This window comes from Pleurotus ostreatus (assembly GCF_014466165.1).
Source record: "Pleurotus ostreatus strain PC9 chromosome Unknown scaffold_7, whole genome shotgun sequence".
In the NCBI taxonomy this organism is placed as follows: Eukaryota; Fungi; Basidiomycota; class Agaricomycetes; order Agaricales; family Pleurotaceae; genus Pleurotus; species Pleurotus ostreatus.
Window position 1 is genome coordinate 92,132 of NW_023503162.1, and position 24,664 is coordinate 116,795.

General features: G+C 52.4%; 7 protein-coding genes across 7 annotated transcripts; 3 read left to right on the forward strand and 4 right to left on the reverse strand.

Annotated features, from left to right (window-relative positions):
* Positions 1-692: 692 nt before the first annotated feature.
* Positions 693-1,457, reverse strand: PC9H_009234 (uncharacterized protein; the record flags this gene model as incomplete). Its single annotated transcript, XM_036778741.1, has 2 exons — positions 693-797; positions 1,338-1,457. Coding segments are annotated over 2 exons (225 nt in total), but the record flags the coding sequence as incomplete, so codon positions are not given.
* Positions 1,458-2,572: 1,115 nt separating this feature from the next.
* PC9H_009235 (uncharacterized protein) lies at positions 2,573-3,598 on the forward strand (the record flags this gene model as incomplete). Its single annotated transcript, XM_036778742.1, has 4 exons — positions 2,573-2,776; positions 2,839-2,922; positions 2,978-3,326; positions 3,387-3,598. The coding sequence occupies 4 exons, from the start codon at positions 2,573-2,575 to the stop codon at positions 3,596-3,598; spliced, it is 849 nt and encodes a 282-aa protein (XP_036628131.1).
* Positions 3,599-4,394: 796 nt separating this feature from the next.
* On the reverse strand, positions 4,395-7,282 carry PC9H_009236 (uncharacterized protein; the record flags this gene model as incomplete). Its single annotated transcript, XM_036778743.1, has 8 exons — positions 4,395-4,500; positions 4,551-4,645; positions 4,807-5,291; positions 5,351-5,895; positions 5,979-6,256; positions 6,408-6,517; positions 6,648-6,761; positions 7,159-7,282. The coding sequence occupies 8 exons, from the start codon at positions 7,280-7,282 to the stop codon at positions 4,395-4,397; spliced, it is 1,857 nt and encodes a 618-aa protein (XP_036628132.1).
* A 3,134-nt stretch (positions 7,283-10,416) lies between these two features.
* PC9H_009237 (uncharacterized protein) lies at positions 10,417-11,477 on the forward strand (the record flags this gene model as incomplete). The annotated part of the gene is made up of 5 exons (XM_036778744.1): positions 10,417-10,612; positions 10,676-10,805; positions 10,869-11,057; positions 11,117-11,265; positions 11,419-11,477. The coding sequence occupies 5 exons, from the start codon at positions 10,417-10,419 to the stop codon at positions 11,475-11,477; spliced, it is 723 nt and encodes a 240-aa protein (XP_036628133.1).
* Positions 11,478-16,075: 4,598 nt separating this feature from the next.
* PC9H_009238 (uncharacterized protein) lies at positions 16,076-18,106 on the reverse strand (the record flags this gene model as incomplete). Its single annotated transcript, XM_036778745.1, has 1 exon — positions 16,076-18,106. One exon carries the CDS (start codon positions 18,104-18,106, stop codon positions 16,076-16,078), a length of 2,031 nt encoding a protein of 676 aa, XP_036628134.1.
* Positions 18,107-18,937: 831 nt separating this feature from the next.
* Positions 18,938-20,330, forward strand: PC9H_009239 (uncharacterized protein; the record flags this gene model as incomplete). The annotated part of the gene is made up of 8 exons (XM_036778746.1): positions 18,938-19,105; positions 19,160-19,291; positions 19,356-19,522; positions 19,591-19,613; positions 19,665-19,746; positions 19,798-19,923; positions 20,014-20,157; positions 20,243-20,330. 8 exons carry the CDS (start codon positions 18,938-18,940, stop codon positions 20,328-20,330), a joined length of 930 nt encoding a protein of 309 aa, XP_036628135.1.
* Positions 20,331-21,680: 1,350 nt separating this feature from the next.
* On the reverse strand, positions 21,681-24,032 carry PC9H_009240 (uncharacterized protein; the record flags this gene model as incomplete). The annotated part of the gene is made up of 5 exons (XM_036778747.1): positions 21,681-22,178; positions 22,234-22,497; positions 22,548-23,630; positions 23,686-23,870; positions 23,951-24,032. The coding sequence occupies 5 exons, from the start codon at positions 24,030-24,032 to the stop codon at positions 21,681-21,683; spliced, it is 2,112 nt and encodes a 703-aa protein (XP_036628136.1).
* Between the last annotated feature and the right edge of the window lie 632 nt (positions 24,033-24,664).

The window sequence follows — 24,664 nt, forward strand, 5'->3', positions numbered from 1 at the left end:
TGCTTCTGGCTGGACGGGCGAATGCATCTGAGGAAGAGGTTTATGATTATGGCCTCTACCTCCTTGACCGTATTCTCCAGCAGTCCGGCTGTTCCCTGCGCTGTAAGGGCAACCTCAAGATGGCCGCACAGTGCAAGCCTAGCAGAGGGAGAATCCAAAGAGATGAATAAGACTAACTACAATACATGAGAGAGCTGCTCACCTAGCAGAGGGAGAATCCAAAGAGAACAGGATGGGGATTCTCCATGCTAGGAAGCGAAGTATATACTGTAGTAGCGTGGGAGGAATGAAGGGTAACTGTACAGTACACCAGCCACAGGTACGAACAAATATCACAAGGTACGAGGGGGCATGTGATAATGAAGTGGAAGGGGAATGTACAGGAGCCGTGCCAGCGACCTGGGGGAGTGGGGACAAGGAGTAATGAAGTGGGAAAGGAGGATAGAGGTAGCCCGGACGAGCCCCGAAGTGTATCTACGAGTCCGAGCGAGTCCGAGCGAGTCCGAGGCGTCCGAAGCGCGGGAAGACTTCGGAGTCACCGGACGAGGCTCGGATGCGAAGGGGGTGAACGGAAGGGAAGCGGAAAGGAAAGGGGACGAAAGGAAAGGAAAGGGAATGAAAGAAAGAGGAAAGGGACGAGGAGGAAGGGGACAGGACAGGGGGAAAAGGGGAAAATAGGAGTGTCCCCTTACATGCGCGACTTCGAGACAATGCCACATTGGACTGGTGACTGGGCTCGCCTCACAGATAACCCATTGATCGCCGAACAGCTCAATTATAACCGTCAGCAGGAGCAGCTACAAGCAGAGGCTCGAGTCCAGCAGCTTAATGGCGACCAGCGGGTCGCCTTTGATTGCATCATGGAATCAGTCGAGCAGGATCACGGATGGACTTTTTTTCTCGATGGACCGGGTGGTACGGGCAAAACGTTCATCTACAACACACTTTGCCATCGTATACGCAGCGAGGGATGGATTGTCCTTTGCGTTGCTTCTTCCGGCATCGCCGCTTTGCTCATGATTGGAGGCCGTACAGCTTACTCGCGCTTCAAAATCCCCATTGAAGGTTTGACCGACGGCTCTGTCTGCTCAATCAACAAGGAGAGTCACCTGGGCGGCCTCCTTCGTGTTACAAGACTGATCCTATGGGATGAGGCCTTGATGCAACATCGTTTCACCCACGAGGCCCTCGATCGCTCATTACGCGACATTTGTAATTGTGATCGTCCATTTGGTGGCATCACAGTGGTGTTTGGCGGCGATTTTCAGCAGACACTTCCAGTAGTTCCGAAAGGTACTCAGGAGAAAATCATTGCGGCTTCCTTACCTCGATCATACCTGTGGCGGTTCATTCGGGATGAGCAGGTTGATCGTGTACTCCGACTGCGTCAAAACATGCGACTTGATGCTGGTGCTGAAGAGGCCGAGTTCGCGCAATGGCTTCTGAAGGTTGGGCATGGACATGGGATTGCTGAGGACGGTACCATCACAATCCCCGAGGACATGAGGTGTGCTGACATCAAAGACCTTACTGACTTCGTTTATCCCGGAATTGATGGAGTTACCCCACCGCCGGAGTATTTTCTCGAGCGCACGATCCTTGCGGCACGCAATACCGACGTTGATGACCTAAATGAGGCCATACTTGAACAGATGGCTGGCGTAACGAGGACGTACGTGAGCGCTGACTCCATCGAGAATGCAGACGGTTCGCAGGAGGAACGGGTGAACGAGATCCCGATTGAGTACCTTCGCACCCTGATGGCACCAGGGCTTCCTCCGGGCATCCTCTCCATCAAACCCGGATGCCCTCTCATCCTCCTTCGCAATCTCTCTCCTGACCGCGGACTGTGCAATGGCTCTCGGATGATCGTCCGTCGCACGGGAGACCGCGTACTGGAGGCTCAAGTGATTGGCGGGCAATTTCATGGTGAGATTGTGTTCATCCCTCGAATTACCCTCACACCCTCGGGTAAGGACGCCGAGTTTGCGTTTTCACTCAAACGGCGTCAATTTCCTGTGAGGCTTGCATTCGCAATGACCATCAACAAGGCTCAAGGACAATCTGTCAGATTTGTCGGCCTGGATCTGCGAGTACCTGTATTCTCGCATGGGCAACTCTATGTGGCCCTCTCCCGCGCCACATCCCGGCATCGCGTGAAGGTTCTCCTTGCAGAAACTGCCATGGAGTCGCGAACAATCAATATTGTGTATCCTGAAGTTCTCATGGATTAGAGTATTGTTTTGTCATTCCATATAGAATCTTCTATACAATTGTGCAAGTCATTGGATGAGAACCGAGTGAGTTGGAGAGCGTGTCTGGCGCTGTTACCTGATATGGCGCAAGCACTGCTTGCTCCTGACCATGACCGCCGGCGATTTAGCCAACATTCTCGAAATTTCCACTCTCCTTCTCGCTGTTTCCGCTGATGCTCACCACATTCAACAATGACGACAGTCTCATCGCAATCAACCGAATATTCGAGAACCTCTCCAAACGATAAAAACCGCTGCGGGTCGGACGCTGCGCACATCTGAGTCGTGCTTCAAACTCTTCACCTTCCGTGTCCACCATGTCCTCTCAAGCTTCTGCCACCATCACTGGGCTTGCTGTATTGGAAAACCCTCGCTTTTACGACACCAAACAATCCAACTCATTTGTCTTTGATGCACAATTCTATCTCGCTCCCCATGTCACGCTGGTAGCGCAGCTGCGGTACTACAATGCTAAAGGAGATCATTTCGATCCAATGGGGCAGTATGTAGTTTGCTCGACGGTGCGTCAACAACAGTCAGCTTCATTTTGTGATGCAATTGAACTGACGATGTACCAAATTAGATCGCCAAAACTCAGAAAGGCGCAAAATTAGGTAGCCTTGATATCAAACCGGAGGAATATCATGTTGTTGGGGACATCATCTGGGTACGTCGACTTCTGGTGTTCTACATGTGGCCGCTCCCTGAAATCATCGTTGCAGCTCATTCGTGTGTCAGCAACTAAGCAGCAACTTCGTAACCGGCCTTGGATCTCAGTCTCGGGAGCAGCGATTATCCCCTCAAAAGATAGCGGCACTTTCCAGGTGAACGCTGTGCAGTTCACTCATGCCAACCGCAACACGGGTCACCCGTCCACAATGCCTATTGAAGCCATGTTTCCCGACACACCCCGCTACGCGAAAAAGCCCATTCCCAAGCCAAACACCTATGTGACCCTAGGCGGCTTTCTCTCGCGATACACCAAAAAAAACAACATTCCTGATCGCTTCTACATTGAAGTGGATCATGTTGTTTTCCTGGGGTGTTCGCAGATTCCCGTTGAAACACCTGGTATGTGGTTTTTGATATGGTGTGATAGTCTTGCAATAGCCAGCTCAATGATTTCAACAGGAAAATCTCCATTCGAGGGAAGTTGTCGCAAACGCAAGCAAGGACTCAAGTTTTCGTTTGACGATGATGATGATGACGACGACGACGAGAAAGACCTGGAGACTCCTTGCAAAAAGGCCAGATTGTCCGGTGATACTGGCTCCAGTCTCTTTGGTGGCATGAAGCCTATAACGGGGCCTTTGAATTCATTATCCGACACTTCCTCTGAGTAGTACTTTAGCTTATTATAATTTTATTTTGTACAACTTTGGTAATTATGCAAGCACAATCTATTTGCTGTGATGTATGATCAATGATCAATGACCTTCTCCGTGCGTAGCATGGGTTAGCTGCTAGTAGATATAGATACAAAGCATCGCAGTCTTGAGTCCCCTGATACAACTCCGCGCGGTCGACCATTATTCCGAGGGTCCGCTTTGGGTAATAGAGATCGGGAACGGCGCAGAACACCCTTTGGACTCCGAACACCATGTCGGTGCTGCAACCCGCACACATCGCGCTATTAATCTTCCTGGAATAATTGGAGTTGCAAACATTGGGCTGCTGAGAACCCACTTTACTTGTTTCGTTTGAGCTCGACACATTAGCAAAACATTCAGGTTATGACAATGACTCAGTATATTCCATACATCCTCCCAGAACAGCCCCGCTGTGTCCCCTTCATTAGGTAGGAGTGAATTTTGATTCTTTGTTCTTTACCAGTCAAGGGGGCGCACCACCCCGCCGTTAACAAGGAGTATTCGAGGGCCGAGTCCCGCCATTTGCCCAATTTGGCATTAAGGCCAGAGAAACTCGCACTGTACCCAATATCCGAGTTGTATCAGGGGACTACATACTCAAAGCATCGTACATATAAAGTTAAAGTTAAAGTAATGTACACGTAAAGTCAAAGCCCTCGCACATAATCGCCCAACGTCCCCCACGTCCCGTGTACCTTGTCCACGCAACCCGGGCACGCCACCGTCTTCGTCACCGTCTTCGTCACCGCCGTCATTCCCGCACACTACACTACACTACTAGTATACACAGCTCAAGCCCGAACTCGAGTTTGCGCCCGAGTTTGGGTCCGCGTCCGATCTTGCGTCCAAGCCCGATTTTGCGTCCAAACCCGAGTCTGCGTCCGAGTCCTCTGAGTAAACAGTCGCCACCCTTGCCTCACAGCACCGCAGATCAGCGCGGAAGTACTCCCGGCACAGGTACATCCCCCACGCGGCGTGGAACTCGCGCAGCGGCGCTGGCGCGGGCTCGTGCGGCCACTCCTGTGCGCAAAGGCAGATGCAAAGGAAAATGCAGATGCAAAGGAAAAAGCAGATGCAAAGGGAAAGGAAAAAGTAAGGGTCAGTACGCAGCATCCTCGTAAAGACACACAGAGCAAGAGCAAGAGCAAGATGACGAGAAAGAGGACAAGAAAGAGACTCACCCTGCCCCTGCGCCTCAGCGCCCGTACGCGGAGGGCGCGCACAGCAGGGAACGCCGCAGCGAGCACATCGATGGCCGCATCGTCAATCTCCGCGACTTCCATATCCAAAACCCGCACGCTCGCGCTCCTGAAGAAGGCGCACACCCGCGCGAGGTCCCTGGGCGTCGCGCGGCGCGTGAAGCACCCGGCGAGGCGCAGCTCCGCCAGCCGCGGCGCGTCCAGCGTCCCGCCCCACACCGTGTCGGCCTGTGCAGCTTGTACAGCTTGGGCGGCGTGGGCGGTCGCCTGGAGCTCCACGCGCAGGATGCGCAGGGTCGGGAGGTGCAGGAAGCTGAACCACGGGGCGCCCACTTCCGTCGTCGCGGGCATCCACACATGCAGCGACAGCTCCGTGAGCGCGGGGTAGTTGGCGTTGATGGACGCGACTGGCTTGAGATCCCCGAACCGCACGTCGAGCGCGAGCGTGCGCAGCGCAGGCATGACGACTATCTCGACGGTCAGAATCGGCGCTGTGCCCCCCCGCAGAATCGCAAGCGCGACTCACCATCGTTGGCAAACGCAGACGTCGTGAGGCGCTTGATCGTGGATCTGAACGTCAATGTCTCCAATGCGGGACCGAGCGTCGCGAACAGCGCGTGGATCCTCCTGAAGTCGACCTTCTTGCGCGGGAAGCGGCGCCAATACCGCACAACCACGATCGACAGCTCCTTCACGCACGGCGCGGCGACATGGGGTGCGAGGTCCAGCAGCACCTCGAGCTTCGTGACGTCCACTTCGAGCTCCAGCGCAATAACAGATTGCGGGCGGGGCACGCGGTGCCAAAGCCCCTGCGTGAATCTGCGCTCGAAGCGGTCGTAGCGATTCGCCGTCCCGCAGAGGACGAGCCGGACTTTGCTGAGTGCCCGCGCGCGCTCGACGACGCAGAACAAAGCATAGGCGAGCTCCTGCGCGCGCGTGCGGTCGAAGGGGATCGCGACGTTGCCGGCGGATGTGGCGCCCATATCGGTGCACGCGTAGAACGTGTGCAGCATCTCCAGCTGGTCCATGCAGACCGTGATGTGTCTGATGCGCCCCGCGAGCTCGGGGGACCTGCCAAAACCAAGTACAAAGTACACATTCTCGCGTTAGTGAGCGTGCGCAACAACAACGGGCCTTACGCGCGGAGTACTTACATCGCAGCGCCGACGAACCGCACCAGCGCGTCGAATTTGTGCGTCTCGTCGTCGGCGATGCCCGCGATCTGGAGGTGGTGGAACCGGTGGTCGAGCGCGACGGCGTAGAACAGGGAGTTGACGCGCCGGACGCGCATGACTTCGGTGGGTGGGAGATGCGAGAGGACGTTGCACCATACGTCTGTGGGGAGCACCGCTGGTGAGGCTGGTGTCTGTGGCAGCGAAGGCACCGGGGAAGATGCAAGAGGGAGCAAATCTCTGTTGCTTGCAGCCATGTTCTGGGGCACGGGTATTGTGGAATATGATGGTGGGTGGGCGAAGGAGGGAGAGGACGGGAAAGTGGCTTCGAGGACGACCTGGGATGGACAAACGAACTCTGCCACTGTGGAATTCAACTCCGCGGCTGGCCAGTGGCAATTGGCCACTTACTGCATGTGGTAATATAATATACCGAGGCCATTGCCCGCCGTTGGACAAGCAATCACCGACAATGAGTTGTCCGGGAGAGACTAGCCTTTCTACCGCATCTAAAGTGTTTTCTGGAGGTAATCAATGACTCGTAGAGGCGCCTATCAGCCTCGGGCCTCGAGCTGAGCCCCAAAGTCCTGGGCACAAAGAGACGTCAAGCTCTAGAATCAAGTCAAATCAGTCAAGCGAAGAGTTACTCACCGTCGCGACACCGTCCAAAATGCGCCACCAGTAAGCCGTGCTGCACACACACGCATTCAAGGGCCTCTGTTCCAGAAATCAACGCAGGAGCCGTCCTCAGCAGCGTTCTATGACCTACGTCGTTGTGAGCGGACCTGCTCGAGATGTGCTAGTGGATCCCGAGGTCAAATGTAGAATGTAGTATGTACAGCACAGACGGCAAGAGGATGGTAGAGCACTGCATGCATAGATCTATCGAATATCGTGAGTGCTGGAAATCCTCAGAACGTAGATACTATTTCCCTGCTTACCTTGTCGCCTCGCTCCCGGAAAGTACCTGTCTGCCTACATCACTTTAACATTGGTAAACCATGAAACATCGGCTTCGGCCGGGCTCGTATATTCGAGTTGTCTTGAAGATATCGATGTCGTGCTTGCTCACTGTCTACCACGCCAGCAGTCAAGGGCGGAAAAGCGATTCAAAGCCCCAGGGCAGTCCCTAAGCTCTCCCTCACCCGGACCCATGATTTACTTGCTTCCCCTTGCTCTTTCTTCGTCGTTCGTTCTCCGTTCTCCTTCTTTTCAGCAACCGGAGGGCATTCGCGACTCTTGCCTGTTGTGTGAAAACATCCATATAACCGACACTGCTTCATCATTCACATCCCAGGCTTGAAGTAGATCAACACTGATGAGAGGACTCGGATTCGTAGCAGTGATGGACTTGTGGAAGCGATTGTCCGTTGTCGAGCCCTCTATACTCTATGGTGGGCTCAGAGCGGTGGAAGGAAACAGACCATAGTCGGCGCTGGGCTAGATTCCGATGGAGAGCAGTAACCAGGCACGGAAATTGGACTGCGGCCCTATACGACGATTCTGTTCTCTACAGCCAAGGGGTGTTCGGGCAATGACACTGGCCGTGGTATTGGTGGAGGGCTTATGTTGAAGTAGCGCCCACCGATGTTGTTTGGCCGCTGCGGAAGTTGATCCAAACATTCGTATCCGACGTAGCTTCCTTCTTCCTTCCACCGAGTCCTTACTTCCACTCAACTTCAACCGCAGGTAAGGTACTTTAATACTGCATTGAATGCAGGCCACTTTATCATGCAGATCATAGAAGGAAGAGATTAATCCCTTGATTCTCAACAGCAATCGCGTAGGCCCCCGCTTCCGATTAACTTATCGGTATGATCATCGCGTGTCTCGAGGACGGACTGAAGTACGATCGGGCTGGGTTGAAGAACATTGAAGGGTGCTTACTCCCTGGCAACCCGGGTGTGGAACAAAATATGCCGGCCGCGCCCCTTCCGCAAGCTTCGCATAATGCTATGCAACACATATTTCTAACCCCACTTCGTCGGCTGATTCCTCCCTGCGTTCTTCTGCTCCGCATCTCTGCAAATATGTCTCTGAACTCAGTATTCATATGTAGACGTGGTGGTCACATAGAGGGTGATGTTGACGTTTTCACGTTGGCGTCAGCTGGACTCTGTGACGAGAAGTGGAAGAACTTACAAAGGCGGCATAATGCTTCTCTCCTGCTGAAAAAGAAACCAAGTTGGATAGACTGTGAGAATTCCCTTATCAAGTGGAGGTCCGCCGGTCCTTCACAGTGATTCCAATAGGCGTCGGGACTCGAAAGAAGGTGAACTTGGCCGTGTTCGCAATCAGGAATGAGTTACAAGTCGTCGCTGTCGCCAATCAAGTTCTGGTACTTATCTTCTGCGCAGAGTGAAATATTCCCCGGCTGTCGTTTTCTTGTTCTTACCGAAGAATACTTCTTAGGTTCCCGATTTCAAAGGAAGAAACTCTGAGAGCTCGCAATCAAGAAACTACAAAACTCCTTTACATGAGGTCGTACGTGCCCCCGAGCCTCGTTCGTGCTCATGACAAAAAGATTAACAACTGCGCAGAGGTACATTTCATCCGTTGACGACCGACCAGTCCTCCAATCCGTACAGACATAACTTGGAACTCTGCACATATAGATTGCCCATATAGCCATAGAAGAAGGTGCAGCGGGGTCAGATTCCACCTAGAAACGTCACTTACATTCGATGACTTCGAACCCTCTAGCTATGCAATCATTCCGCCTGGGCTCAGGTCCCCTCGGTATAGGTCTAATCCTATTTACGAACCCGTAGGCACTGAAACGCCATCCTGCTCCACTGGTTATTCTTCCTTGGTTCTTCTCGTGGGGAATGGGACGTTTTTTGACGATCAATTGTACCTGCGATCTTTCACATAACTCTATGATAGTGGAACAACTCGGCTTCTAGTTGAATTTTTGTACAAGGCTGAAGAATTCTGGACGAAGAAGTTACACTGTGAGGCTTAATTGAGAAAGGCGCGCACACCCGGAACGACTCGTGAGTAGGAGCTTTTGTACGGATGCAGGCAGCGGCAGAGGCGCAACAACTCCACATCGTCTTTTCTTCCCCATGACGTGCATTGTAGGTCGTACGGTTGGCGACGCCATTCCCCGAGAAGCACCAATAAATGAGATAGAACTAGGTAATGCAAGCTTCCACGAACTTCCCCTAGTGGGTAAGGGGCAATCTTTCGAATGCTGGGTGGATGCTCCACGCCCCATCCAGGCATCGAGAGAAGTAGATTCGGCGTCCCTCGGGATAGCTGGCCATCCGGCTGAAAATCGAACCAGAGAATACGATGCCAGGATTGCCGATTCCTGCTTAGAGGAGAAGAGGCGAAGCGAGCACTAAGTTCATGACTACGGACGCAGAGAGCAACGTGCGTGGCCTTCCCTTCTCCGAACTCTCGGCGGGACCACGATGTCTCTCCCCCCTTTCTGGCCAAAGTCGAAAGGCTATAGGCCGCGTACTCATCATGTGCATTGGTGAGGTAAGCCCATCATGCAAGCGTGTAATATGGTGTAGGGTTGGCACCCTGTTCAAGCCTTGATTCATGGTTTATTGTACGTATACTATCGTTTCGTTTACTTCCTGTTTCGGTCCGTCATCAGCTGCGGCCGCATTCTATGTTAGGTACTAGATTACTTACTTACACATGCGCATTCTGCATGTCTAGTTACATGTAGTACAAGTATATATAGTACCTACATATCTACCTACAATAATAAGAAGAAGAAGTTTCCCCTTTCCTCCGTTGCGTTGCGTTTGAGTCGAGTCCAGCAGTCGCACGCGGCGCTGCTTGGTTGCGTTCCGTTCTCCGTTCCGTTCGTCACGTGGCGTTCGGTTTCGTTCCTTCTCACTTCGCTTTTGGTGGGAACACCACCCATTCCCAGTCCTCGCATGCACACAAGCGAATACGACTTCGCACCTACAATGGGGGATAATAGCGCAGAAAAAGGAGCCATGAACGAGGGCTAGAGTGGAAAAGGAGACGGTTGAGGTTACCCCGTCGTGGCTGGCACAGCAAAACTCCAGCTGTGTAGTTCGAAGGCACTGAAGCCTGTGCCCAGACCAAGGTGAATCGATAAAGAGTGCCGCACCCGTGAACAGTGTAAATAAACATAGATAGGCGCAGAGCTTTAGCGGACACGCATGTTTGCGAGACTAACTAGATAAATAAAAGGCAAGATCCCCATCGCGTGGACAACCAGTACTTAGTTCGCTGGTCCTCTACTTACTCCTCTTTCTCACAATAATCCATCACGGCCAAACCTAATTTTCGCCGTCAGCATTTTATTGGCCCTAAGATCTAAGACCTATTCGGTTCGTCCCACGGGGAAGGTAAGTACCGTTACGAGAGGAGCGCTCAAGAGTAATGGCCTATTTCCCCCAATACCCACTACCCCAAACGACTCAGAGAGATGGACGTCAACAGCCGTCTCCTCTTCTACGCTTCTCTCGCAGCATCTATACCACTTCTAGCCTGGAATCTCACCAAATCAAACAGAAAGATACCACTTCCACCGGGTCCCCCAGCAGACCCTATAATTGGCCACCTACTTCGGTTTCCCTCAGAAAATCCAGAACTTGTATTCCATGAATGGTCGAAGCAGTACGGTAAGCTACTTTTCTGGCGACGAGTTTTGTAATCAGTGATGATCTTGATTCATCTTGATTTAGGTGATGTGATCCACCTCTCCGTGCTTGGGCGGTCTATCATCGTTCTAGATAGCCACCAAGTGGCTATAGATCTTCTGGAAAAGCGGAGCGCACTCTACAGCGATAGGCCCAGGTTCCTCGTCTTCGACTTGTATGTTCTTGTTGTATCATCAAAATTGAGTTGTTCCTAACACGAAATGCTGCTTCCCTGCAGGATGGGATGGGACCCCGATGTTGTTTTCATGTCGTACGGTCAGCGCTTCAGGAAGCACCGCAAGCTCTTCCACGCGTACTTTATGCAGAAGTCGTGTCTCCAGTTCCAGCCCGTGCAGTTACACAACGCCCACCTCCTTGTCCATGGGCTCATGAGGAACGAAGGAAACCACAATCAGCTATTAGCTAGGTTCGACTTTGTTAGCATCACATTAGGTCGCAGCGCTGAGTACCTGCCCCTGCTTGTAGATTCACCACCGCCGTCGCCATCAGGATCGCGTACGGTCATCAAATAGTCTCGGACGACGACGAGTACATTGACATTCTCGACACGATGGGTACCGCTGTCCGTGCGGGGGGCTTACCGGGAGCAACAGCCATAGACGCGTTCCCTATCTGTATGTACATTGTAGGTACGCCGCCGGTTACGAGCGTGGAAGCGAGGGTGGAGGGAGATGCTCCGAAAGACGGAACGAGGTCGTTAGGTCGTAGAGGAGGAGACGCGTGAGAGGACGGAAAGAGACAAGGCCTACTAACGCCGCGTGCGCTAGTGGACTCGGAATCGGACTCGCAGAGAGGTAACTGTGTTATTATGATCGTAGTACCGTAGCTTTATATACAACAATACACGAGGCTAGTAGTAATTTAAAACGAGGAATCAGCATTCCTCAGTAAGTAAATGTAAGGTAAGGGATACATAAGAAAGACACCCAGATACTTATCTAGCCGGCGCGCAGCAGCTCGTGTCGAGTGCTCCGGCCGTCGTAATGGGAAGTAAACGTACAGTGCTTTCGTTGACAATAGACCGTATATCCGACGTTGGTTGGATCGCCAACCCTACATCTCCCGGGGTCCTTTAGAAGTTGACCCTCCGTGGTCAACACCAGGTTCAACCAGCGTTCGAGCTTCCATCTCGTTTGGAGTGTGCGCGTATAGAACCGATGCGTGATGTGGTCGTGAGCGTGTAATACCGTGAACATCCCATTGTTGTCCCGTTAACCGCGTTCGCGTGATATGATGATGCGATGCGAGCCGCGAGTGATGTGAGAGGGAGGGAGGGAGGGATATGATGTTTGAAGACGACGGCAGCGGTACTGTACCAGTAACGTCTACAGTTTTCGACGTGCTGGTCCTTGGTGGTAGCCGGAGTACCGTCGTCTCGGGTACTGCTCGTGATGGTTGCAGTCGGTTCGATCTGCGCTGCGGTCGCTTTCGGAAAAGAGTACGGTCGTTGTGGAGGCGAGTAAGAGGGCTGGGAACGTTCGACGTTGATGCGTAAGCCTAGCTGGCTAGCTTCATCGTGAACTGGTGGTGGTGTTATTCCCGGAGTCGCGCCTGACCATAGTTTTGAAAGGACCGCGATCTTGTGCGAGAGGAGTCTTGACGTGGTGTAATACCGGCTGTCAAGGCACGGGGGTGACCTAGGAAGAGAAGGGAAGGGTAAGAGGATGGATGTAAGGTAAGAGGGGGGGCAGGATTAAGAAAGGGATCCAGTACGAACAAGGAGAAACACATATACAACTATATCTATGTTATGTAGAATATGATTGTTTTGGTGTTTTTGATTTGTAAGTAATGAGGTGGGGTTTGGAGAGAAGAGACGAAGAGATTGCGAGAAAAGGTGGATGGATGATGTAGTACGTAGATGAGAGAGAACAGGGGAGCGAAGAAAAAGAAAGGGAAAGGGGAAGAGGGGTTTTACGAATTAATCAAGTTCGTCGGTGGATGGAATGGGGGTAGGTAATTGATCTGGGTTGCGTGGAAAGTAGGGAACGAGGCGATTGGTGGAGTAGCGATGTTTGGAAACGGTGCCGTCTAGTTCCATGAGCTCGTAGGTGCCGGCTGCTTTTTGGCGAACGACGCGCAATGGTCCGAAGTATCTAGCGCGATATTTTCCCGACAAGTCTTTGTCGCGCGCGGCGTCTCGGACGAGGACGAGATCGCCTGGTTTGAACTTGAATGTCCGGATTACTTCGGCGTACTTCTTCTCGAATTCTTGGACGCTTCGAAGGCGAGCTTTGAGGACTCGTTGCTTCATTAATTCGATGTCGGCGGGTCGTTTTTGTAGCTGTCGTGCCCGGTGAGCAAGGAGTTCGTTGGTAGTAAGATCCTGCGAGGGTAAGGGAACAAGGTGAGTAGCTTCGTGTACATCTAGTGGGAGGATTGGTTCCGTCCCATGAACCATGTAGTACGGCGAGTAGCCTGTTGCTTTGTTGATCGTTACTCGTTCTGCCCAAAATACCGCTGGTGCGACGTCCAGCCATTTCCGTTCGTTGTGCTTCGTCATCTTAGCTAACGCTTCCCGTACATCCCGATGTCTTCGTTCAACGAGGCCGTTCGATTTGGAGTTGTATGGCGATATCCGGATGTGGTTGATGCCGTAGCGTTTGGCGAGCCAGTCGAGAGCTGCGACATAAGGTGTGCCATTGTCAGTAACGATCTCGGAGATAGCTCCCCATCTGCAGAGGATTTCCTCGAATATGAACGATCCTATTGCTCTCGCCGTCTCCTTTCGAAGAGGCCGCCATTCAGGCCATCCCGTAAGCGAACAGCGCGCATGTACGAGGTGTTCATACTGATTGTACTTGGGGAGGCGCATGGTGTCGATGTGGACGCGGTGGAATAGGCCGGCGGGGATTGTTGGTGTTGGTGGAATAAAGTACTTGGCCATGGAGCGAACTTGGCATTCGTGGCAGGTATTGAGGTACCATTTCACGTCTCTGTCGAGTCCTGGCCACCAGAATCGTTCCAGTAACCGCGTTCGGACTACGAACTTTCCTTTGTGTCCTAGCTCGTCATGTACTTGCCGTAAGAGTTCGAGTCGTCGTCCATAAGGTACGTAGATCCGATGCTTGCCGTCTATTGACTTCTTCCAGAGTTTGCCTTCGCGAATGAAAAAGTCGAGGACCGTTCGGAGGAACCGTGTCTTGAGTACTGGAGTCGATATCTTCTTGGGTAACTGGTGAGTTCGCAGGAATTCTTCGACGTCGATCATCCTTTGGTCCTGTTCAAGGTCTTGCTTTATTCGGGGAATGGTTGTCGTGTCGGCTGGGAGTGTCGTTGAAAAGATCGAAGGGGTTGGGATATCGAGGTTTTGCCGCCATGATTGTGGCGGCGGAAGAGATTGATCCTGTATGACGAACATAAAACCGTCAGCTTCGCTAATATACCCTTCTACATCTGCTGGTGGATCTTCTTTAGCTCGTGGTCGTCGTGATAGTCCATCTGCTGGTGCATGATCTTTAGCCGGTACGTGGCGTAGCTTGAAATCAAAGTTCAGTATGCCTGCTATCCAGCGATTGAGTGTCGCGTTAGGGTGGATGTCAGGGTTATTGATCATCCCCTTGATATACTTAGCGTCGACCTCAACCGTAAGATTCTTAACGCCAATGATCCATAACTTGACCGCATTCAGGGCACGGAAGAGTCCATAAAGTTCGAGCTTCGCTTGAGAGTAACGAGCTTCGCGATCATTCCAGGTGATGCTGCCGAACCGTGAGGGATATCGTCGGCCGTCGTCGCCCATTTGCGAAAGGATGTAGCCAACCGCAATGTTTGATGAGTCGACCGCAAGGATGACTTCGTTGTCGCTCTTGTAATTGATCGCACGGATTGCGGGGGAGGTGATTGCCAGTCGCTTCAGCGTGTCCATCGCGTTCTGCTGTTCAGGACCCCATACGAACTCCGTATCCTTCTTGGTGAGCTGTACGAGGGGCTTCGCATATGAAGCAAAGTTCTTGATGAAGATGCGGATGACGCCTAAGGTTCCTAGAAAACCACGAACTTCTGTTAGCGTAGTACACGGGGGCCAGTCCTTAATCTTTTGGACGCGAGTTTCGTCCGGTTCTCTGCCATTATATGTGCATATGTGCCCTACAATGTCAGCGCGTTGCAAACACATTCGAAGCTTGATGCCGCTGATAGTGGCACCGAACTTGAGCAACCGATGAGCTATCCGAGCCATGTTCGTGAGGTGCTCGTATACAAACCGTCGAATGCCTGGGTTCTCGGGAAGAACCTCGTATCCGCCGGTAGGTAACTCGTATCGTGTCTTGGGGCCTTTGACTGGAATGTCGTCCATGAATGGGTCAGTAACGTGAGGGATTTCGTCGTGGAGGATGAAGGTGATGTCGCCTTGCTGAACCTGTGGGGAGTTAGTATATCCCATTGGCATCTTCGTCAGTCGTAATGCGCCTAACGGCGTCTGAAACGTAGTCATGTCGCGTGATCGCTCATCGAGCTTTCGTTGGTCATACCCAACAAATAGATCATACAGACCGTAGCATCCTCGTCCGCCGAAGGACTCAGCAAAGGGCTCGACTCGTGGTAGAGACGCCGAATCCTTGATAGCTACTGCGTTGAGCGGCTGGAGATCGTGTACGAGCCGCAGAGATTTGCCGTCCTTCTTGAGAACGCAAAACCACCGCGACCGATATGATGAGCTTGATGGTTCGTATACGCCGCTTGCCATTTTCGCCTTGATGATTCGTATGAATTCTTCGTAAAGACCGGGGGGAATGGGCATGTTCTTCAACACCCATGGTACGTGTTCTATAACTGGCATTAGTACGGGGGGTAAGTATTCATCCTTGAGAGCTCCTTTCTCGGATTCATCCCAAGCGAACGCCATCTCGTTTGCGCGGATGATGTGATGGATGAGATTGACTTCGTCTGGCCATAGCCAGCCTTCTGGATCGATATTCTGTTTATCGTGCCGTTCTTGAGTATACCGTGATCCTGGCTCGAACCTTGGTGGATTCTTTGGCGGCGGTCGGAAATCGTCGAGAATGTTGGGTGGTTCCTTGCGTACGATTCGGAATTCTTCAGGTAGTGTCGTGGCGACCGGTTTGACACGTCTGGCTGCCGGTTTATAGATCTTCTTTGCCGAAATGAAAGTCGCTGCATTGGTTTCGGTGGAGATAGAACTAAAAAGGTTAGCTAGCGCATCGACATCATTCCACGAGAACTCGGTATAAAATCCGCTCCGAGTAACACCATTCTCGGTGATCAGCACATATCCTTCAGATATGGCCGTCTGAGTAGGGGCTTTATCGTCATGCGCGGGGAAAAGGAATTGGACGGGGGATGTCATGGTAGTGGATGGAATGAATGTATGTACAGAAGGAGTGGTAGGTGGTGGTGGATTTAAGTCCGTTGCGAAGTTACCTGTTGCCTGTTGCGAAACCTGGTGAAGTGCGTTGTCTCCCCTTAAAGGCTCATCGACTTGTGAAAAGCTTCGCACTGTTCAACTGGCTCTGGGGGTCGTCTCAGTCGTAAGCCTGTCGGAATCATCTGCCGGTGTCCTGTCGTTGGATCTCGTAATGTGATGTCGCTACGTCCGTCTGGGTAATCCTGGGTGATAGCCGACAATACACAGTGAAATGGTCGTCCGAGGAGGATGTCGTATGGCGCGTTTTCGACGATCTGGAAATGTACGTATATCCGTATGCCGGCGACATCGAACCGAACATTCTTGAATAAACCTAAAGTCTTATCCCGAGAGCTGTTAGCTGATTCCATAGTACATCCTTCGTCTAAAGAAACCCCCATGTTAAGGAGTTCCCAGACGCCGCGCCGCATCGCAACTATCTCAGATCCTGAGTCAACAATGGCCTCTACGCGCAGCTTTTCTTCGATGACCGGATAGATTACTCGCAAGGGTTCGATTGAGCGGGCCGAGGCAATAGCATTGTGAAAGGACTGGACGACGGGGACCTTGACATTGTCATCGACTTGATAGAGTGATGCGATGCCGGCGTCATCGTCTTCGTCTTGCGTTTCTGGCGCTTTACAGTGTTCGCAGGTGTGGATGGTGACCGTTGCCTCCTGGGGGACTCGCTTGGGCTGCAGTTGCTCTCGAATGCCCTTGCCTACGTCGGGGGCTATGGCTAGCAACTCCTTCATGTCCATCTGGACCGTTCCTTGCAGCGCTCGTTGAATAACCGCATCTACAATCTTCGGGTCTTCAATACTTGACTGATATCTGTGGGAGGTACGAGGGTTAGTAGCCGTGTCTTGCGTGATTGTTGCCGATGCTGTCGGGTTTCGCGACTCTTTCTTGGTGCGATTGACGCCGTTCGCAAGTATTTGCCGTAGATTTGCTACCTCGGAGCTAGATAACTGGTACGCATTTGTTAGTTCCGCTACTTTTGCGTCAGTGTCCGAATCCGCTGTTTGTACGTGGCTGACAGTAACAATATTAGATGACGCCGTTGCCGTAGAAGTTGCTCGGTGACCAGGGTTGTCGATGTGCCAGTTGTCGATCTGTTCTTTGAGGAATGTTCCTCGCATGGCGCGGTTGATTTCTATTCCTGTCGGCGTCGCATACTTATTGTTCTCGTTTCGTTTCATCAGACCTTCGCTTTCGTACCGACGTGCCTCATTGCAGAATCGCAGATAGTGATCTTGTCCGCCGCAAAAGAGGCATCCTGATGGTCGTGGGGGTCGTAATGCTGGTGCCGTGGTCGCTGTTTGTTGCGGAGCCTGTGAAGTCGATGGAGTAGCTGGTGCCGCCGCTACTCGTTGCTGAGAGAGTTGAGAGACGAACTGGGACATCGCTTCTTGGACTGCAGTCCGCATCATGAGCTGGAAATCAGGTTCGGTTTTGACGGCTATCGCTGGTGGCGGTGTGCTTCCTGAGCGGACGGTTGATGCTTTCGTGAGGCCTAGTCCGCCGTTGTAGATGAAAAGTAACGCCTTGTAGACGTTCTGCAGCGTGTATACCTCTTTTCGCGCCTTCTTGGGCTCCCAGGCGAGAAGGATGTTGTCTACCTTCGCGACGATGTCTTCTGGAAACGGACTGAGGAAGTAGTCGACCGCTTGGCGGGTGCTAACGGTTTCCGATTCCTGTAACGTTACCACGAGGTTAGTAAACTTGCGCTGATATTGACCTAGCTTCGGGACCGTCATGACTGCGATCTTGGATGTTTCTTCGATGAGTTGGAGGAGTTCTGAGAGGTCTGCTGTTTCGCTGTCCCGCGAACCCGGGTATTGCTCATAGATGGCGTTCTTGAATTCGTTCCAGTTGTCGAGGTGCTCCTTTGCGATGCGGGCCCATGTCCTATACTCAGTGGTTCCAACGTATCGGCACGCATACATTACCTTTGCTCGGTCATCTATGTCCGGTATCCTTTCTGCATGGCGGTCTAGTTCGTCAAAGAACCTTTCCAGTGTTTCAGGATCTCCGGTGTAGCTCGGCGCCCTGCTCTGGCCCGGGTCTGGCATCGTATACTCTGGCATCTTGACTACTGGTGTTGAGGCGCGCTGTGGAGAGAAGGTGAGTGATCTATTTGGCTCTAATGATCGATCGAAGGAGTTGTGGGGTTCCGGAGATAAGGTACGCGACCGAGAGGGAAGGAAAAGGCGGGGTCCGGGACTTTCTGGAAGGGGTATGAACTGGTGCGGCGAGGCTGGTGATCCAATTGGACTGGCTATCTGGCCGACCGATCCCGTACTTGATGAACGTGTGGTAGCGTCGCGATAGTCGTGAAAGTCGTAAGTCCACTCCGCTGGTCGAAGACGGGGGCTGCTGTCTCGATTTTGCTCAATGGTGACCTTCTTGACCTATGGAATTGATGTCTTTTTGGATCCCTCGCGGTGGGCTCCAAAATTGTAGGTACGCCGCCGGTTACGAGCGTGGAAGCGAGGGTGGAGGGAGATGCTCCGAAAGACGGAACGAGGTCGTTAGGTCGTAGAGGAGGAGACGCGTGAGAGGACGGAAAGAGACAAGGCCTACTAACGCCGCGTGCGCTAGTGGACTCGGAATCGGACTCGCAGAGAGGTAACTGTGTTATTATGATCGTAGTACCGTAGCTTTATATACAACAATACACGAGGCTAGTAGTAATTTAAAACGAGGAATCAGCATTCCTCAGTAAGTAAATGTAAGGTAAGGGATACATAAGAAAGACACCCAGATACTTATCTAGCCGGCGCGCAGCAGCTCGTGTCGAGTGCTCCGGCCGTCGTAATGGGAAGTAAACGTACAGTGCTTTCGTTGACAATAGACCGTATATCCGACGTTGGTTGGATCGCCAACCCTACAACATTCCTTCCCTTTTCCACGTTTCCATGCCTCGGCTCTCATGTACTCATATCTGTATTTTCCGCCGCGATGATCCAGTACAGCATTTCCCTTCGTGGTTCCCTGGCACGCACTATGCGAACGCTGCTCGCGCGTGGAGGTGGGCTATCAGAAGGCTGTACGACACCCCATATGACTCTGTTCGAAAACAGATGGTGCGTCGCCTGTCATTCTTCGTCAAAATCAAATACATACCTTCACTGATGCAGGCCGAGGGGTTGGCCAAACCCTCTGTCCTCTCAATGCAACTGGAGGCAGCCGCAGGGCGCGCCCTCACAGGAGAAGAAATAGAGGATATGAAAGGGACAGCCGCAATCATCTATGCTGCTGGTGCCGAAACCGTAAGCAGTCCCCCCGCGGTCAGCTTCTAGACACGTACTTGAGGCGACTGACTACGAATGGCAGACTTGGACCGCGATCTCCACGTTCCTACTAGCAATGGTACTTCATCCTGAATGTCAAGAGACCGGGCAGGAGGAGGTTGATCGCCTGGTCGGGAAAGACAGACTCCCTACGTTTGATGATCGCGACTCGCTGCCGTACATTGATTGCGTGATACAGGAAGTCTTGAGGTATGTGCCATCCTTGCTCCCTGTATACTCATAGCATCAGTTCCTCACGACGAAATTCTTGTAATTAGGTGGCATCCAGTAACGCCTCTCGGTACGTATTCGGAAAATCCATATTCAGACGTCGTTAAGTTCGTTCCATCAGGCATCCCACATCGCTCAACCCACGACGACATATACCGGGGAATGTTCATTCCCAAAGGATCATACATCATCTTCAACGAAACGTACACTTAATTTCTCCTGTTTCCCTTGCTTCACCTGTCTAATTGTTTTAGTGGAATGTCACTCGATCCAAAAATATACGCCAACCCGACCACGTTCAACCCAGCTCGATTCCTCCCAAAGTCAGCAGGCGGGAACGGCGAGCCGCCTTTCGACGCGGCATTCGGATACGGGAGAAGGTATGTTGGCACCACACGTATTCCTCTCCTCGGCATGCATTAGAGTACACCCCAGGAGCTGACGATCATGCTGTGTTACTTCGTATGTAGAATTTGTCCCGGACGGCACCTCGCTACCGCCAGTCTATGGATCGCCATCGCCACCATATTCTCGACCCTCCGTATCTCAAAGGCTCGAGATGAGAACGGCACGGAGATCACGCCGCCGGTGGAATTTGAGAAAGGGATATCTAGGTAAGGACTCACCTCTAAGACTACGCGCGTGCAGAGTCTCTAATTGACGCGTCGGTCACTTCATTCATATTATTGATGTACGCAGTCAACCGAAGCCTTTTGCATGCAACATCGTAGCCCGCTCCGACATGGCAGCTCGCATCGTCGCCGAGGCTATAGAGAACAGTGATTGAGCGGCTCAGTCTTACGACGCTGTAGAGAATCTTCCCAGTATCCACAGGTGCTGCACTGTAAAAGTTGTAGGGGGTTCCTTTCGCAGGTGTCGAGTCGAAGTCGTAAGGAGAGTTCGATGCATAAGATACAATACCAGTGTGACTCAGAAGGCCTTCCCTCATAAGAAGAGTATCCTCCCCCATAAACCCCATACGCCCCACCATATCCCACGCGATGTACCCCGGGCGGTGGTTCCGAGGACGACGTTTCTGAAATCCAATAGTAGATTGGTTCATCAACGTAAACCCGTACTCACGTCGAGATTGTGACGGGAGGTAGGTGGTCTGAGTCTGAGGAGCATGAAGCTCGATTGAGAAGGACATGCCGCTCCTGAAATCTACCGTCAATGGGCCAGCCATCCACGGCGCGTCTCGCAGCAGATCGTTGGCGAGTTTGTAGATATCCTCAAAGGATACTGCGGCCAAGACCTCTGAATCTGAACATGTCTCAAGCGAAACTCTGCTGCCGGCGCGGAGTCCTCTGTAAAAGCAACAGCCTCGTGTAACAGATTGCGGGGCAGAGAGATACAGAGGGCCGTATTCGCGAGCGCGACTCCCCATAATAGAAGTCATCTGAGATTGTAAGCACCAGTCCAAATCCCCCCAAGACCAACTAACCGTGTCCCGTGTTGTGTCGTGCACTTTGAGAGCGAATGTTTCCTTGATGTACTGGCGCTCTTCATACTCCTGTGTGCCCTTACGATATCTGAAGCGTATGCGGATGGCTTTGCTTCATCCGGACACGGATTCGATAGATCGCGGCAAGAACGAGAGACTGAGGGATGTGCCGTATTATATTTGCAGCGTAATTGACCGGTCATCGCATTACCTTCCATTATTCTGGGGAAAGCACCCCTTGTCCTCTCGATGAGCGTGGATGAGGATCGTGAAGTCCATCATAGACGCAAGTTTGTTAGTCACTGAGTCGTATATGTATCTATCGTCTCCAGGGCCCTCAGACATCGTCTTGGTGGGGGCTAGAGGTCAGGTAACAGATGCGAGCTATTTACGAACGCAGTCCTGCGTCGACGGTCGGTCGCGAACAAGGAAAAGCTGTGTAGTTTACACCTTTCCAGCATTGGCGTCTGGGCATCCGCCTTATCGCCCGGTGACAAGTCGTGACGGCGATGGTCACGATGGTCGTCCCCTGGGCCCCGGGCGAGTTTCGACGCTACTCGACGGCTTGTAGTGTGCTGAAGTTGGTCGGTGTATGCGACGAGAACCCCAGGCAATATATCTACTACATAGTTCTTGTATTTATGTCTGTCCCCTCAGTCAGCAGAATATGTCGCGCTGATACCCACAAAGCAATCATCCGTCGATCAGCACCTCGCTGGCGAGGCTTTGGATGGTGGCGTCGATGATGAGGATGACATCCACGTGTGACATCTTCTTCTGCACCCGTTGAGGAACTGCACCGGCGACACTTAGAGGAATGGGCTTAACGCCTACATCGTTTGCGCCGACCATCATGCCCAACCAGTCCATGAAGTCGGCGATAGCTGTCGGGACAAGTCCTTCTATCCTGTTTACTCTCGAGTCGAACACGCCCAGTGAACGACGCTGGGTCAGCACGGTATCGAGCTTCAGAGCGCCGAATGATTGGTCGTACGTCGTTTTGATAGCGAGTCGATCGTCCTTTGTGAGTGTCGATTTTCTCTCATCTCCCGAATCGCGAAGTAGACGGCGAAGCACGACGTAGGCAAAGACCCAAGCGAACGATTCAAGATCGTGCGATTCTGTATGTTCAATCGGCTTCTTGTTGACGAGGGACTGCAAGATGTCTCTGGCCATGAACTGCACGGTGCCCTAAATGGACTCGATATCAGTAAAACCCCTCAATCAGCACAAGCTGAACTCGTACGGTCATCTGGACACCGCGCCTCGGGGGACTCCACGTCGTACGCTGTGGAACCCCATTGATCGACGTAACATGCACGATTTCAACAATACTCGCAAACTCCAAGTCCATCAAGAACCCGTCTTCACCTGCACTGGGGTTACTCGAGGCGGATATCATAATATTACCAGCGCTTATATCTCGATGGAGGATTCCATGAGCAACGAGCTGCTGATGGCCTATCGAACGAGGTACTGAGAACAAGCGGGCATGGAGGAGATCTGGTGCCTACCAACGATGGCCGCACGGAACGCTTTTAACAACTCGAGATAGGTCACGAAATGCCACAACGGCCGCCCGATGGTCTGCAGGATAAGGCGATGGAGGACTGTCGTCGTAGTCCCAGGCGCAGGCGCAGCGTTAGCTTTAGCATCCTCCTCGCCTCTATGGAGCAATGCGTCGTACGGATAGTGACTACGCAGATTGTGCACCGAGATCGGTATGTTGGTCTTGACATCGAACAGGACATCGCCTCCTTGTAGGAAGCGAGCTACGCCAGGGGGAGGGGAATTGAGGCTCCCGTAGATGAAAGCTTCTCCAGTGCGTCCGCTGTTGCGCCACGCATTCTTGAGGATCGAGACCAATGCACCGTTGGCGATGGTCCACTCGCCAGACTCCATTGTAACCCGAATTACAGGCCAGATGCTCGTGCCTCGGCCAATAAAGGATAGGGACACCCAAATGGGAGGGCCAACTGTCACCCACGTATCCTGGACACACTTTGTCAAAGTCGCACCCCGGACCTTCGTCGTGTGCTCCCTCGGGCATAATACCAAGTATAGCGGGAAATCTGGCGATAGCTGTCGTGAAATGGCGAGCTCACGAAGAGCTGCGCGGAGATCAGCCGAGGGGCTTAAAGGTGCAGCGGTAGGGTCGTGTCCGAGGTCAATATCCGAGAGATGCGGGCCGACGAGTCTGTAGATCACTTTGATGAAGGCTTTAAAGCCTTCGCCTCCGTCGCAGAAGTCGGATATGGGGGAAAGGGAGACGCCATCCCTATCGAAAATGCCCACCATGAACTTGCGCCCGAAGATGAGAAGGCCGACTGAGAAAAGTTGAAAAGGGCGACAAGATAAATGGAGTCGAGCGTAATCAGCAGCCTGACAGACGACCTCGGGAATGGTTGTATCTTTCGCGGCAACACCTTGGGTTTCCTTGGGTTTGATTTCCATGAACCAGTCAACATCCAGCCAGGAAGCACACTCAAGGACGCGGGATCCAGTTCCGTCTGGAGCAACGTTTGGAAAGCTGGCCGTATATTCTGCACCCTTGAGTCGCCTGTTCGCAGCGATCTTGATCCTCCTCGTCGCTTTGGGCTCGCTCCGGTACAAGAAATCGACGATGTGGTCACACACTTGTTGCTAATGAGGGCATATGGTCGAACCTACAAAAGAGTTAATAAATTTGTGTACTCACGAGCGGTGGATACATTTTCACCTTCCAACTATCCCCCTTCGCCAGTTGTTTGAGGTGCGTGTCATGGTCAACCTTTTTGGCAGGGGCTTCTGCCGCTGCTGCCACGACATTATGAAGGGCATCGAAGAGACATCGATGTTGAACGATGGATATGTCGAAAAGGGAGTCAACCAATCCATCAGGCGCTAGGTCGATTTTGAGGCGTTTGAAAACAGAGAATCATCTTTAGAGACTTTGCCGGCTAATTCTTCACGGAAAACGCTACACACTGTGTCGGAGCCATAGGGTTTTGATATGAAACTATGAGCAGATGTGAGAGGTCTTCGAGGAGAGGTAATATGAGCCATGGTGGCAGGACAACAGAAACGACGCTAAGTGTTGCAGCTGGAAAGCTGATCGCATTACGTCATCCGGCACGTTGTCCGCACTTGGACATACTCAAAGACTCAAAGATTCGCAACAGCTTCCCAAACTCCATCGAGCGACTAGTGGATTTTCTGTAGCAATGGAATAAGCCATATACAAACCGCCTCATGCAGCCACGTCCAGATGATGCGATTATCAGACATGGTGCCACTGTCGACGGGCGAACTCCAATCGCTGGATGTGTTTGCCACGACACCAGCGCTGCCTGCCCTCCCAATACCCTCTCTCACACTCCGCATTGACAAGGCCACGCTCTCTGTGCCCACTCCAAACGACGTGGGCCATCGACGACGATGCCCCACATCGCGTTGGCGAACGGGCCAGATGAATTCTTGGTGAAGGGGTTCCGCGCGCAGGAAACCCGCTGACGATCGGGATTCTGCATTCGCAGCTGCCCTGCGTCGATGATGAGCTCGTTTCCCATGCCGTAACCATCGTTCCGCCACGGCAGCCCCGCAAACTGGGGTTGGGTCGCAGAACGCAGATGGCTTGGATATGGCATTCCCCGGGTGGAATCTGCACACATTGGAGGGTTGGAGGGGATTGGATGTGA